The following is a 14,348-nucleotide window of genomic DNA, read 5'->3' on the forward strand; positions in this document are numbered from 1 at the left end:
TAGAAAATAAATTTTGTGGAAAAGATAATGTACGACTACCAGGACTAAATATTTTAGCAATAATATAAAGATTTCTGAATCAGAGAGATATGGGTCTCTAATTTTCTCCTGGGAGGTGGGGGGTGGGGGGGCTGGGGCTGAAGATAAAGAGGAGAGGAAGTGACCAAGATAACTGTATTAGAAATGTTTCCAAATTCCTCTCTCAGTGTTAACTTTACCCCAAGCCCTGATAACTAACCAGAGACCGTTAAAGAAATCCCCCTTCCCTTTGTGTTCCTGAAACAGTTTACTACAAGGAATCATTCTTTCTCATATGACTAGTAAAGATTCATATATAACTCCCTTGTTTACCTTATGACAGGCTAGACACAGATTCCCATTCTTTGCTCAAAAATGATTACTTGGAACTGTTCGTACCCAGTGATTAATCTTAACAAAATATCTGTTACCTTGACTTAACCAAAGGTAGTTTAAAAGCTTCTCTACTTCCCTGAGACATGTGAACTTTGACCCACCCACAGTCTTAACCAGCATACACCCTGAAAGCCCCTCCTGAGAACAGGCTGATCTCAAAGGAAAACATTCTCTGTACCATCCTATCACTCTACCTCTCCACCTACATTCATTTCATTTCTTCAACAGGTTCTTTCTAGCCATATTTCCTCTTCCTTCTACAAGAAAAACCTTTTCTGTCTGACTTTTTAATTTTTTTTAAATGTTTATTTTTGAGAGAGAGACAGAGTGGGAGCTGGGGAAGGGCAGCGAGAGAGGAAGACTTAGCATCTGAAGCAGGGTCTAAGCTGAGTTCTCAGCACAGAGCCCAAAGGGATGCTGAACCCATGGGCCTAGAGATCACGACCTGAGCCGAAATCAGATGCATACCAACTGAGCCACCCAGGCACCCCTTTTCTGCCTAACTTTTAAGACACTTACAGATCTCACTATGATAGCATTTTCCTTATTGCAGTAGTTCCCATTCCCCTATTGCAAAGGTCCCTTTCTCCATTCTTGCAATAACCCCTGTGAATAAACTCTTCCTTTACAGGATTCTGGATTTGCTTTTTATTTAGCAAAAGGCTCTAATTCTGATGTAGCACTAGGAGGGCAGGGGAGAGAGAGAGGGAGACACAAGCTGAAGCAGGCTCCAGACTTCGAGCTGTCAGCACAGAGCCTGATGCAAGGCTTGAACTCACGAACCATGATATCATAATCTGAGCCGAAGTCAGGAGTTTAACCCACTGAGCACCCAGGTGCTACTTCTAATTCTCACTTAGATAATAAAGTGTAAAAGTAAGCATAATCTAGGATCAACTTGAATAGAGGTGTAAGCGTTCACCATCAGAAGGTCAAATAAATAATACAAAAGGGAATAGAGACTCATTCATTTGCCTATTTTATGGTTAAGTATTGACTGGGTTATATTAATCCAGAAATGAATAAATGCGGGGAAAAAAACCATGATCAATGATTTGCATGCTGGTGAAGGGGAAGATGATTAATGACACAATATCACAGACAAATGTACAGACTTAGCTGGGTTAAGCTATACAAAGAGATATAAGAACTTTTTACATGGGGAAATGAAAAGTCAGAAAAAGCATTTATTTCTGGAAATGACAGGTAAATTGAGAAGGGATGAGGAAAAAAGGTATGGTAAAAAGCATTTTAGGCAGAGGAAAGTACACATGGAAAGGTGAAGACTAACAAATATCTAACTCTAAGACGAAATAGAACAGGTTCACAGAACTTGATAAAAAGTGATGTTTGCAGTGATTCTTGAGTCACTGTCATCCAGAAGCATCAAGGCACTCTTTATGACACCTTGACCATGGGAGAAAAAGATGCTGATTAGAATAAAAACCTGGTTGTGATAACACACTATGAGCTTTCTATGATGTTTACTTAGCTTAAATATAAACATGAAACCCTAAGAAAATGTGAGGAAAATTACTGAATACATACTGTGGAATTAGGAGTGTGGTATGGAAAATAAACATTTATGAAACTGACTTAGGTACAATAATTAGAGATTATTATCTCATTCTTTAAAAAACTGTTCTTTTACAAAGGGATTTACTATTAATATCCTTAAATAAAAACTTAGAGTGTTTATAATTAACTAACATAAAATGAATTTTTTTAAACTTTTGTATTTATTTTTGAGAGACAGAGACAGAGACAGACAGAGCATGAATGGGGGAGAAGCAGAGAGAGGGAAACACAGAATCCGAAGTAGGTTCCAGGCTCTGAGCTGTCAGCACAGAGCCCTACGTGGGGCTCGAACCCATAAATCGTGAAATCCTGACCTGAGCTGAAGTCGGATGCCCAATGGACTGAGCCACCCAGGTGCCCCAAAATGAATTTAAACTACATCTTTATTTAAGTACCATGCTCAGATACCAAGAGACTTATTTCTTTTCTTTTGCATTCAATTAACTATGGATTAACAATCCTTACATTGATGCTAATCAACCAACAAATCTTCCAACAACTGTAGACAAAGAATTTCCAAGTCACTAACCAAAACAATTTAGCTAACCAAGTAAAATATTCAGGAGTTTTGAACAAGATTCTATTTTATTCACTTCTTTTTTTTTTTTTTTAATTTTTTATTTTTTTCTAGGAGNTTCACTTCTTAATCCTCATAAGAACCAATCCAATAACTAGTTTTAGGCCCCATTGCTTTATTTTCTATTTTTGAAAGAATTTGTTATGAGATAAATAGGTGTGAAGGAAGGAATATCTGGTGTATTTTATTGCTTTAAATACATTCTCATCAAATTGCTGGAATTACAGCTTAAGTTTAATTCAATTAATGGAAAATGCTCACCATACACATTTTTCAGAATGTAATAATAACTACAATTTACTGAGCTCTCTTTATGTATAAGTACTGAGGTAGGTATATTGTTCATATTATATAATTCAATTCTAACAGCACACTATATTGAGTTAAGTACCACCAAAGAAAAAAATTGTGAAAGATCTTGAAATGGATCAAAAATATTGCAGATATTAGAAGGCTATGCATTTTTTTAAAGAGCACAGCCATCTAGATTATCTGATTCTATGAGGTTTATACATTTTATCACCTTTGAACTATTTTAGAAGTATATAAATTATACATTACTTACAGTAATAATTCTTGACTCTAAATCAGTAAATAAAATCTGACCCTACAGGGAGAATTGAAATCTGCCACCCCAACAAAAAGTCAGTTTTGTAATACTTGTAGATTGATTTCGAAGACCACACATGCCTTTGGACTTTGAGTTTTCTTTTAAATCAATTGTACTTATCTGTACACTCATGTATTATAAGTTAAAATTGCTGACATGTGTTCATTTTCCATGAGTCATGAATTTACCCTTTTAAAATTTTTAGACTGTAAAATTACTATGATTATCCCTATTTAAAAAAAAAAGGAAACTAAAACTTGGAAGAAGTTACCTGACTTGCCCAAGTTTCTGCTTGCCAGCTTTGCTTAACTCTATAGCACATCCTCTACACCCCTAATCACTATGCCTTGCTAGAATTTAGACTGTTTAGTTTTTTACTTCATTATCTCAAGTATCTCGCCATCAAAAGTACCACAGAACACAGAAATACTCTAGAAAAGCTGTTCTTTAAAAAAGATGGCAGGTGACATTTCCACTAGATAATTTAATTGGCAAAGACCATCCAGATTATCCAACCAACTAAACAAATGAGACTTTTTTCTCCCCAGAGAGCTCTGACTTTATTTTTCAGTTCTAATAAATGAATATATTATCCATAGACATTTTTTTAATAGTTTCTGAATTCTAATTCCAAAATAAAATGAAAAGGAATGAAACCAAGGCAAGAGTTTTATCCCCTGGATGAAATTAGATATTGTCATTTGTAGTATTTTTACTGAAGCTCTCTTTGTTTTGCTCTTAGGCAGCAGCAGAAACACAATCCCAAACTGTACACATGTTTAACATCATACCATAGAACAATGCACCACATTAAAGGTTATAAGGTATATAGTGGTAAAAGATTCTCTTAATAGAAGGTATAATTAAGGGACAAAAAATTTTGAAAGAAAAAAAGAACGAAGAAAGGAAGAATAAAGGGAAGGACTCAGTGAGTAAGGAAAAGAGGGAAAGAAGGATAAGATATACACATTTTTGCTTCAAATTAAAAAATCTGACATCTTTGCTGGTAGTGAACACGCCCCCCCCCAAGAGAACATGCCCCTCACAAGGACCTCCTGCACCCATCCATGGAAGAAAGGAGGAAGCCTAAGAAGCAGCAACTGCTGCAGAGCCCCAACTCCTACTTCATGGATGTTAAGTGCCCAGGATGCTACAAAACCACCACCATCTTTAGCCAGGCACAAATAGTTTTTTGTGTGCTGTCTGCTCCACTGTCCTCGGCCAGCCTACAGGAGGAAAAGCAAGGCTTACAGAAGGATGCTCCTTCAGACGGAAGCAGCACTAAAAGCACCCTGAATCAAGATAAGTGGGAAACTATCCCAATAAACAGACTTTTGCTAAATAAAAGGAATTTTAAAAAATTAAAAATAGATAAATAACCTCACATAACTTAGAAAAATGTCACAAACCCATTAAAAATATCATTTCGAAAAACAAAACACTGCTTTCTTCACCTTATTTTAGCTACTAAAGTCTCTCACAATCTAATCCAACAACGAAAGGTGTTAATTCACATTTAAATTTTTTTCAACTGCAAGGAGAAATCACGCTTTGAATAGTCAACTTTACTCTGGAAGACCTAAATTACTTAAAATTATTCATTAATCTTAAAATTGGCTCCAACAAAAACCTCCTTTTTAATGACATAAGGTTTGACAAGCCTCTGTGTTGCATCACCATCTGCCACATCCTGCTCTGATATTTATAAATACAGTTGTGCTATTGACGGTTCTACAACTGTTCCAGGTGTAAGACATTAGATTAGAGAATTCTCTTTGATCATTCCAATGTCATTTCTCCTTTTTAAATGCAAGCAGTCTGGACTGTTCTCAGATTCCCAGAGGTATGTCTAGTGAAAATCTTTTTAGTCTCTAACTGGTTTTTTTCAGTTGAAATAGGTCACAAAAAAATAGATAATCAGAAATACATATTAATACACAGATTAACTGCTTTTTTAAAAAAAAAAGAAAAGAAATATGAAGCTCTTGATTTTCATCACTTTTAATTTCTAAATACTATGGGACTCAGTTGCAAATGTTACATGGTTCCTGAAATACCAGCTTTACAATTTTTGGTTCAACATGTTTCTGTTCATTCAAATATAATTCTTGAAACTTAAAATATGTTTTTAGGAACTCAATGTACACAGTTTGGGCTTTGAAACGTAATTCTGAAAACTGGTTCCTTACATGACATTTCCATCAAAGGAAAAAAAAAAACAGTAAAAGCACTCCTCCTCTCTCCTTCAGGTAAAATCCTGTATAAAAATATAAACATCCTAGTACTTAGTTCTCTCAAACTTTAATTAAAAACAAAACAAACACTTGGTTAAAATTTCATTAGTAGCTAAATAAAAATATGGAGGCTTATCTTACTGGGAAAGAGAGGACAAATTGGAAACCAAAAACTTGATCAGAGAACCAGTTTAGGACTTAAAAGACAGAAGTACGGATCTAAGAATTCAAGAAGAGACCAAGTTAAATGTCTAATACTTATGTGAAGAAAAAATTCAGATCTATTACGGATGGTCTTATATATATAATCAAGGAACAACATCTGTAATTAAAGTTGTCGTCTCTACTACCTAAAGACAAATGGAGAGAGGGGTGAGGGACATATACAAATTTAGTAGTTTCCATGAAATGATTTAAAGTACAGCAAAGAAAGAAGTATTATCTCATCCCAAAGATCTTTGCTTTAAATGAAAAATATGCTTTATGTACAAAGATGGCAGGCACTAAAGTAATAGATAATGGTTACTCTTTATTATCGAATAGAGTCATAAAAATTCATATAACCTCAACATTTTGGGGGAAAACAGAAGAGAAGTAATAATTTACTATGTTAAAAAAAAAATCACAAGCCCAAAATGAAGTCACTTATGTTAAGAGTCCCACATGAGCAAATCAAGACCTAATACCTAACCTACCTGCAGTTTTACTACCCCCAATAACGTAACCTTTAACCAGTCAATAAGAAACTTCCCGGTCAGCACTAGGAAATGTACCAAGGGACCCTTTTCTTCCCCTTAGGAGGGCAACATTCTATCCTAATAGTTTCCTTTTTTCATTCATTTTCTGCCTTTAAAAACTGATCCTGGGGCACCTGGGTGGCTCAGTTGGTTAAGCCTCTGACTTCAGCTCAGGTCATGATCTCACAGTTTGGGAGTTCAAGCCTTGCTTCTGGCTCTCTGCTGTCAGCACAGAGCCTGCTTCAGATCTTCTGTTCCCCCCACCCCCGCCCCTCCCTCACTCATGTACTGTTTTCAAAATTAAATGTTAAAAATTTTTAAAAATAAAGTATTTCCCTTCTACTTATGAGATGGGATGCTGCCTGATTCATAAATCATTTTAAAAAGCCAATTAGAGATTCAAATTTTCTTGACTGAGTTTTGTTTTTCAATAATTCTACTGATCTACATATCGTTCAGTTAACAAAAGATAAGAAGACACTTAAAATAGTTGTTAGATGCCCAGAATTATGACAAACTTTTAACAACTATAGAACATTAGAAAAGTCACTAAAATAATTTGCAAGGAACATAAAAACAAGTGAACTTTTATAACTTAAAACAACATAGAAATACCTCAGAATACCTCATATACCTGATCATCATGCTTCTGAAAAATTTAGTAATTCACAAAAAAGGCATAAATGTCCAAGGATAAAAAAGGTATCTAAACATCAGAAAACTGCTGTTTCTAAGAAGCATGAAGGAATGAGTTAGTTTACTCAGAACTATATTTAAAATGATGGATACTTGATTTTCCCTGACAACCTCCAATTCTTTAAAAACTGAAGCTAACTGTAAGAAGTGGAGAGGATATGTGAAAATACTCAAGACCTCACACATATAGATGAGTCAAAACTGAAGTCTTCTAAGGAAGAGGGAAAAATCTCCAGTAAGGAGAGAAATCAGATGTTCCAGTTAAAACACCTGGGTTCTAATTCTGCTTTACCTAGTTGCTTATTATGGCATTTTTGTCTATCTTATTTAATCAGAATCCTTCCTTATCACTAAAATGAAGACCACATCATCTTGTCTATCTCCTAAGCTGTCGTAAGGATCTAAGTTTTGAGACAGTACACAGTAGCATAAAATAAGGATTGAAAAGAGGTAATGTAAGTAAGTTAACTATGCCAGGTTTAAGAAAACCAATAGCCCCAGTGTGGGAACAGAAAACAATAGGCCACTGGTCTTAAGGTAGAGTAACCAAGTTTTTAGAATGCTAATCCAAGAATGAACATACCAGACAAAAAAAATTTTTTTAATATAATAAATAACTGTGGAACAAACTGGTAGCTCAAAACTCGTTCTACAGAAACATCAAAAGAACAAAGAATAGCAACAACCATTAAGCAGACCAGCATATGTATTATGGAAATCCGAGGAGAAAGAGAGAGGCATAGAAAAAAATATTTGAAAACAGGATGGCCTAAAACTTCCCAATTTTGATGATATACATGAATTTACACATCCAGAAGCCCAATGAACTCCAAGGAATATAAATTCAAACAGATCCATACTAAGACTTAACCAAATTATCAAAGACAAAGAAAGAATCTTAAAAACAGAATGAGAAGTAAATAAGATTAAAAACTGACTTCATCAGTAAACATAGAGACCAGAAAGCATTGAGATGACATTTAAAATGCTAAAAGAAATGTCTACCAACAATTCTATATCCAACAAAACTATCCTTTAAGAAAAAAGGAGAAATTGAGATATTCCCAGATAAACAAAGCTAAACGAGTTTGTTAATAGACTTGTCCTGCAAAAAATGCTAAAAGGAGTCCTTGAGACTGAAATGAAAGGACACTAGTTAGTAACTTAAAGACATAACAAAAGATAAAGAACACTGGTAAAGGCAACTATACAGGTAAATACAAAAGCCAGTATTACGTGGTTTGCAACTCCTCTTTTATTCCTGCAGGAATTAAAAGGCAAATGAATAAAATGATAATTATAAATCTATATTAATGGGCAATGTACAAAGATGTAATTACTGGCAGTAACAATTTAAAGGGGGAGGATCGAAAGGCAAAGGAAAGGACTGTTTGCATGCCATTGAAACTAAGTTGGTACTAATTAAATTAGGTCATTATAAGTTTAGTATGTTAATTGTAATCCCCAAAGTAACCACTGAGAAAATAACTAAAATACATACACAAAAGGAAATAAGAAAATCAAAATGGTGCGCTACCAAAAATAAAAAAACATACAAATGAGTACTTGACATGGACTGAATTGCATCCTCCCAAATTCATGTTGAAGCCCTAAGCCCCAGAATCTAAGAATGCAACTGTATTTAGAGAAAAGGTCTTTCAAGTGGTAATAAAGTTAACATGCAGCCCTTATGGTGGATCCTAATCCAATTTGACCATTGTTCTTATAAAACTGATACAAACAAATAGACACCAGGAGTACCCACAGAATGGCAATTATGTGAAGAGGTAGCAACAGGAGAGAGGACTCGGAAGAAATTAAAGCTGCTGATTCTTTATTGGAATTTAAATTTTATAGGCCATTTTTTATATTCTTTATATATAAATGTAAGATGTTTTTAAGAGAAGAGTTAAAAAAGTGGGATTAAACAAATATTACCAGTATTTAGAAAAAAATGACAATGATGTGTTTTTTTGTCCAAGGAATAGAACAGTTTTACGCTATGTGTCTCCTTTCCAATAACACTTCTCTGAACTGAGTAGAACCATTAGGAGAGTCTTCTTTTTAGTGTGGTAAAACTGAGTATCATTGAATGTGTATTTCATTTTGACCAGTCTGCTTGTATCTAGTGAATGTTCTTGGTGTCAGTCCTGTGATGATATCAAGCTAAATACCCTCTCAATAAGCATGCAATACTTAGGATTGAAATTATTAGTAATGGCAGGTATTTAGATTAGTAAGAAATTGTTTCAAACTCCACAAAATATCCATTTATTTTGAATCTAAATGCTTGTTTTGGTATTCCAACTGTTAGTCAATCATGCCTTTTTTTTTAAATTTTTTTTAATGTTTTATTTATTTCTAGGAGAGAGAGAGAGAGACAGCGTGAGCAGGGGAGGGTCAGAGAGAGAGGGAGTCACAGACTGAAATAGGCTCCAGGCTCTGAGCCGGCAGCCAGCACAGAGCCCGATGCAGGGCTCGAACCCACGAACCGCGAGACCATGACCTAAGCGAAAGTAGGACACTTAATCGACTAAGCCACCCAGGCGCCCCCAATCATGCCTTTTACACTGATAGATTAATTATATATGCTTTCCATGTGTAAAATAAACATCACTTCAGAAGCACACTGGTAATTTCAATTTATGCTGTCAAAGTTGTATTCCAAATGAGTTACAGTTTTAGTAAAGAAATTGAGAAGGTCTTATTTAACTTGGTTGTCCTTTAGTGGTGACTTTTTTTCCCCACCTTGAGTTAGGAAGCAGTCATATTACACAAAAATGAGACATTTGTTTGTTGTATAAGTTTTTTCCAGTCTCCTTATGGGTTCTTCAAATATCATCAAACATTTTTGGAGAAATGGCATAAAAATTTGTTTTAGTATAATCTTTTTCTCTGTTCTCATCCTCAATGTATTGCCAAATTAGACAAGGACATTCTTCCTGTCTCGCACTTTAAAAATATTTTACTGCAGGATATCTTTTCTAAGTCCAACAACAATTATAGCCATTCTTTAGGCACATGTCCAAGGAGCCTATCTTCTTCTATTTCTTTAAAGTCTAAAATCACATTAAGTGCACCTGTACATATTGAGAACATTGAAAAATACCCTAAAATGTTCATTATGAGAGCATCAATATCACAAGTAAGCAAATCACATATATATCAAATAAATATAAAACACATCATATATATATATGTGTGTGTGTGTGTGTGTATGTAAAACACATCAGACTTGCCTATTTCCCAAACTACTTCATTATTTACTATCTATACTTAAAAAAATCCCATGACTTTTGTCTCAATCTTATAAGCTACCAGTTTATTATCTATTAATTCCATCCACCCTGTTTTTCTTATTTCAATGTAAGAACTGAATATTTTCAAAATATATATTATATAAAACACAGATACAGAAAATATGTATTTCACATGGTACATACCATCAAAATATATGTAGAATTAAGTGGTCTATGAATACTTAGATGATCACTGAATTCTTATATATTTTATCCTATTTTAGATCTACAGTTCACAGAATTTGGAAGACATAGTTAACATAGGTCTACCGGGCTTAGAGTTGCTGCCCAATACTTGCTTCTTTAATAATGTAGAGTGATAGAAAAGTGGAAATCTATAATCTAGTTGTTTTGTGGGTGAAGGAAAACCCAAAGGGAAAGAAAAACCCCAAACCAACCAATCAAACACATTAACACAAAACAATGTGGGCTCTCCCTGGTGGGCTGTACCTGTCAAGTCCTTTCTAGTATATTTGCCTATACTTTTTAGACCACTCTAAACGCAGCCTCAATGTCCTCATTCAACAAGAGTATATCAGAATTAGATACAACTAAACCATATCAGGATTGGTCACTCTAAGGCTCTAACTATATTGTCATATTTTTCTTAAAATTTAGACAAGAGAGCTTAAGTTACCTAGTACAATGACTAGCACATAGTAGAAGCTCAATAAATATACGCTTTATGCACAAATGAATCAGTTCCTCCTATTGCTGACTTTCAAGGAAAATCTGAGACATTGTCCTTCTAAAGGCAAATACTTCTAAAGAACTGTTTTTGAAAACCGTGTGATTATCCTAGATATAAATTATAATTTGGCAATTATGTATTTGGATTATCAAATGGAAAGGAAAAGTACTCTCAAACATTAGGGGAACTGAAAAGGAAACAAAATCTTCAATTGAGGGCTAGATTGAAATTAGTATTTTTAAGTGGATGAGAGCCACAATTCTAGTTGTCCTGTCCATAAATGGGTAAATTTAAGTTTTGTTAAGATAAAGAAAATTCAGAAAAAAGCCATAAAGTTTAATTACATATAAAAAAACTAAGAAATCTGGCACAGTAAAATATACCATAGGCAGAATGTAAGTATGAATAACAAATAAATACTTTCAACAAATAAATAACTTCAATAAAATATGAAGTATTTCTATAAATCATTAACACATGAAAAATTATAAAATAAACAGTGAATAAATTCAACAATTAAGAAGAAATATAAATGAATAATAAACATATTAAAGCATGTTCAAGCTTACCAAAAATCAAAAGAATACCAATTAAAATAAGATAATTTTTGTTGATTAGATGGACAATGATTGCTAAAATCCCAATTCAAAATCAACAAAACTATTCTGTCGCAATAAAATATAGATTGGAACAATTATGTACAATGACTACAAGTCCAGAATCATTTTGAATCTATTTCTTTATAACTTTTAAGATAATTAACCAACCTGTGCCACTTTAATAGAATTCTGGGTAGAGCCACCAGCATGATATTCAACTTTGAATTTTTTTACAAGTTCATCAAACCTACAAAATAATCACAGTAGAAAAAGTAAGTTAGCATCTGTCAGTTGTCACAAGGAAAATTTTTATGATTAGAAGTACATTAAATCACAATTAGTAAACCATTTTCAATTATGTAATTATGTTGAATAAATGAATTAAAACATATATCAAAAACAAGTTTGCTGAATTTCTGTACTTATGAAATTTTTTCCACAAATGTATAATTATAAGAATTTAAAATATATAAACTGCCCATAATTAACCATTACACTAAAAAAGGTAAACAAATTCATAAATTACTACTTATAAGCAATGCATACTTTCCTATATTAAATGTTGATCTCTAGAATCCTTACAAATGTAAATTCTAGTAGGTTTAAAGTTTTAGATATCATAAAGACAATTAGTTTAAATTTTAAAGAACTGGGTAACTACACTTTGGGGTATGATTCTATGCAAGCTGCTTGGTGACATAATTTCTGTATCTGCCAAATAAAGGCACAGAGAGAAGTGATCATTATTTTGGCAGCTGATAAAAGCTACAGAACTTCTCTCCAGGAAAATACATACATCCACTACACATGGAGCTTTCATATACCCAGGCAAAGGATTATGGACACCAAAATGAATAAATCTCAAATTAGATGGCATTTGTTAATCTGGATCTCAAATCAATATTCCTTACTACATGTCTCTAGCATGTTAGTGATATCCAAAGGACATCAGTATGTTTTGTAATTTTGAAGGACTAAGAAGCTTTGGTAGGAGACAAGGATGAATACACATGAGAAAATAGGGAAAATCAGAAAACATCAAATTATTGAAAAACCAAATATATGCAATGTAGACAGCAGGTGCTTTAGGAGGTTGGTCAAAAAAGGGAGCTTGGGACATGAATAGAATATTCAAGGAAGATTTCAGTATTGACAAATATTTTCAAAACTTTAAGTACAGAAGTAGGTCTTTTCACTAAAATGAAACATTTCACAGAACCTCAAAATACAAAAAAGACGAATATAGTGATGGTTATATTAGGAATAGGAAAAATGGAGTTATATCCATTCCCTTACATCTGCCTTGAGATTCCATCTGTAAAATCCTGAGATGACTATAAACACAATTAGCAAACCTACCCAGAACTTTAACAGCAGAATTTGGATGCCACTAATAATACCAATGTAATAATAACAGTAGAGAAGGCAAAATATATAGACACAGATGCAAAGGTGGGTAACTGCAGTAGTTCAAGAGAAATTCTCTTCTACTTACTTTTTTAAAATGTTTATTTATTTTTGAGAGAAGAGAGCACAAGCAGAGGACAAGAGAGAAAGGGAGACACAGAATCTGAAGATTCTCAAGAATCTCTTTCCTTAAGTTATAGACTTCTCTAATTCATCATCAATTTCTCCCTTCAAATGACTAATAATGAAATAGCTATAATATCTGGGGGAGAACTAGATGGGCCTAAACTTGTTATAGATACTAAAACCACAATAAACCAACTATAATGCATTTCTAAAAACTTGGGAAAGTATAATGAAAAATGTAAAATGAAATGCCTGTTTTGGAAGGCATACAACATACTGTTCAATAGCAATCTGACTACAGATCAGAATATTAGTTGCACCACTTCCTGTGTGATCTTGGCCACATCTATGCATCCTTTTGTGTTTCACCTTTCAATGAGGAAAGTAAACTTGTAGTGAACATTACAAAGATTATGACTTGAATAAAATGTTTAAAACAGTAACTTTAGGCATATAATAAATATTATGTAAATGTTAGCTATGGAACCTACCCTAAAACCTCAGAGGGTTCTGAGTACCTGTAAGTTTTAGAAAAACTAAGCAATACTTAAATAGGCTTCTCTGCTTCTGAATATCTCAAGGCCTTTAATATGCTGATATGCACTGGGAAAATTCAAGATGGATATAGTCCACACACTTCCTAATCTTATTTAGTCATGTAATCCTTTTTCTCCAGAGCATCGAACAAAACTAATGTTTTTTTCAACTAGATTAGTCAAGAACCGTATTGGTCTAAGGTCTAATAACTAGCTTCATATGGCTATAGACATCCAAATTTAAGATAATGAAGTTAAATAAAACTTAAAACTCAGTTATTCAGGGGCACCTAGGTGGCTCAGTTGGTTGAGTATCTGACTCTTGATTTTGGCTCAGGTCATGATCCCAAGGTGGTGAGATGGAGCCCTGCATTAGGCCTGCACTGAGTGTGGAACCTGCTTAAGATATTCTCTCTCCCCTTCTGCCCTGCTTGCACTCTCTCTTTTTAAAATAAAAAACTAACTAAATAAATAAATTTCAGTTCTTCAGTCACATTAGCCATATTTCAAGGTCTCAGCAGCCATATGTGATAGTGGCTATCAAAGTCATACACAAATAAAGAATATCCCTTTATTACAAAAAAGTACTACTGGAGGTGCTGGGAGAGTTCAGTAACAAAAATAAACAACAGGGTAAACATGATAAGTTCTAGAGCTGAAATGGACCTAAAAGAACACCTTCATTGAAGAAATGGGAAATGAGTGGCTCAGATGGCTTGGACTCTCGATTTTGTCTCAGGTCATGATCTTGCAGTTCATGAGTTCAAGTCCCACATTTGGCTCTGTACTGACAGTATTGAACTTGCTTGGAATCCTCTTTTTCCCTCTCTGTCTGCCCCTTCCT

At 33.9% G+C, this 14,348-nt stretch overlaps 1 protein-coding gene and 1 pseudogene across 4 annotated transcripts in view; one reads left to right on the forward strand and one right to left on the reverse strand.

The window, feature by feature from the left end:
• Positions 1-14,348, reverse strand: part of ADK (adenosine kinase) — a 498,350-nt gene that overhangs the window by 326,983 nt on the left and 157,019 nt on the right. For all 4 annotated transcript variants that reach the window (XM_077778630.1, XM_077778632.1, XM_077778631.1 and 1 more), the window contains one exon: positions 11,604-11,682. In XM_077778630.1, coding sequence (XP_077634756.1) covers positions 11,604-11,682 — 79 coding nt within the window. The remainder of the gene's footprint in view (positions 1-11,603; positions 11,683-14,348) is intronic.
• LOC144243582 (small ribosomal subunit protein eS27-like pseudogene) lies at positions 4,307-4,464 on the forward strand (annotated as a pseudogene).

The sequence above is a fragment of the Crocuta crocuta genome, unplaced genomic scaffold (genome assembly GCF_008692635.1).
Source record: "Crocuta crocuta isolate KB4526 unplaced genomic scaffold, BGI_CrCroc_1.0 scaffold167, whole genome shotgun sequence".
In the NCBI taxonomy this organism is placed as follows: Eukaryota; Metazoa; Chordata; class Mammalia; order Carnivora; family Hyaenidae; genus Crocuta; species Crocuta crocuta.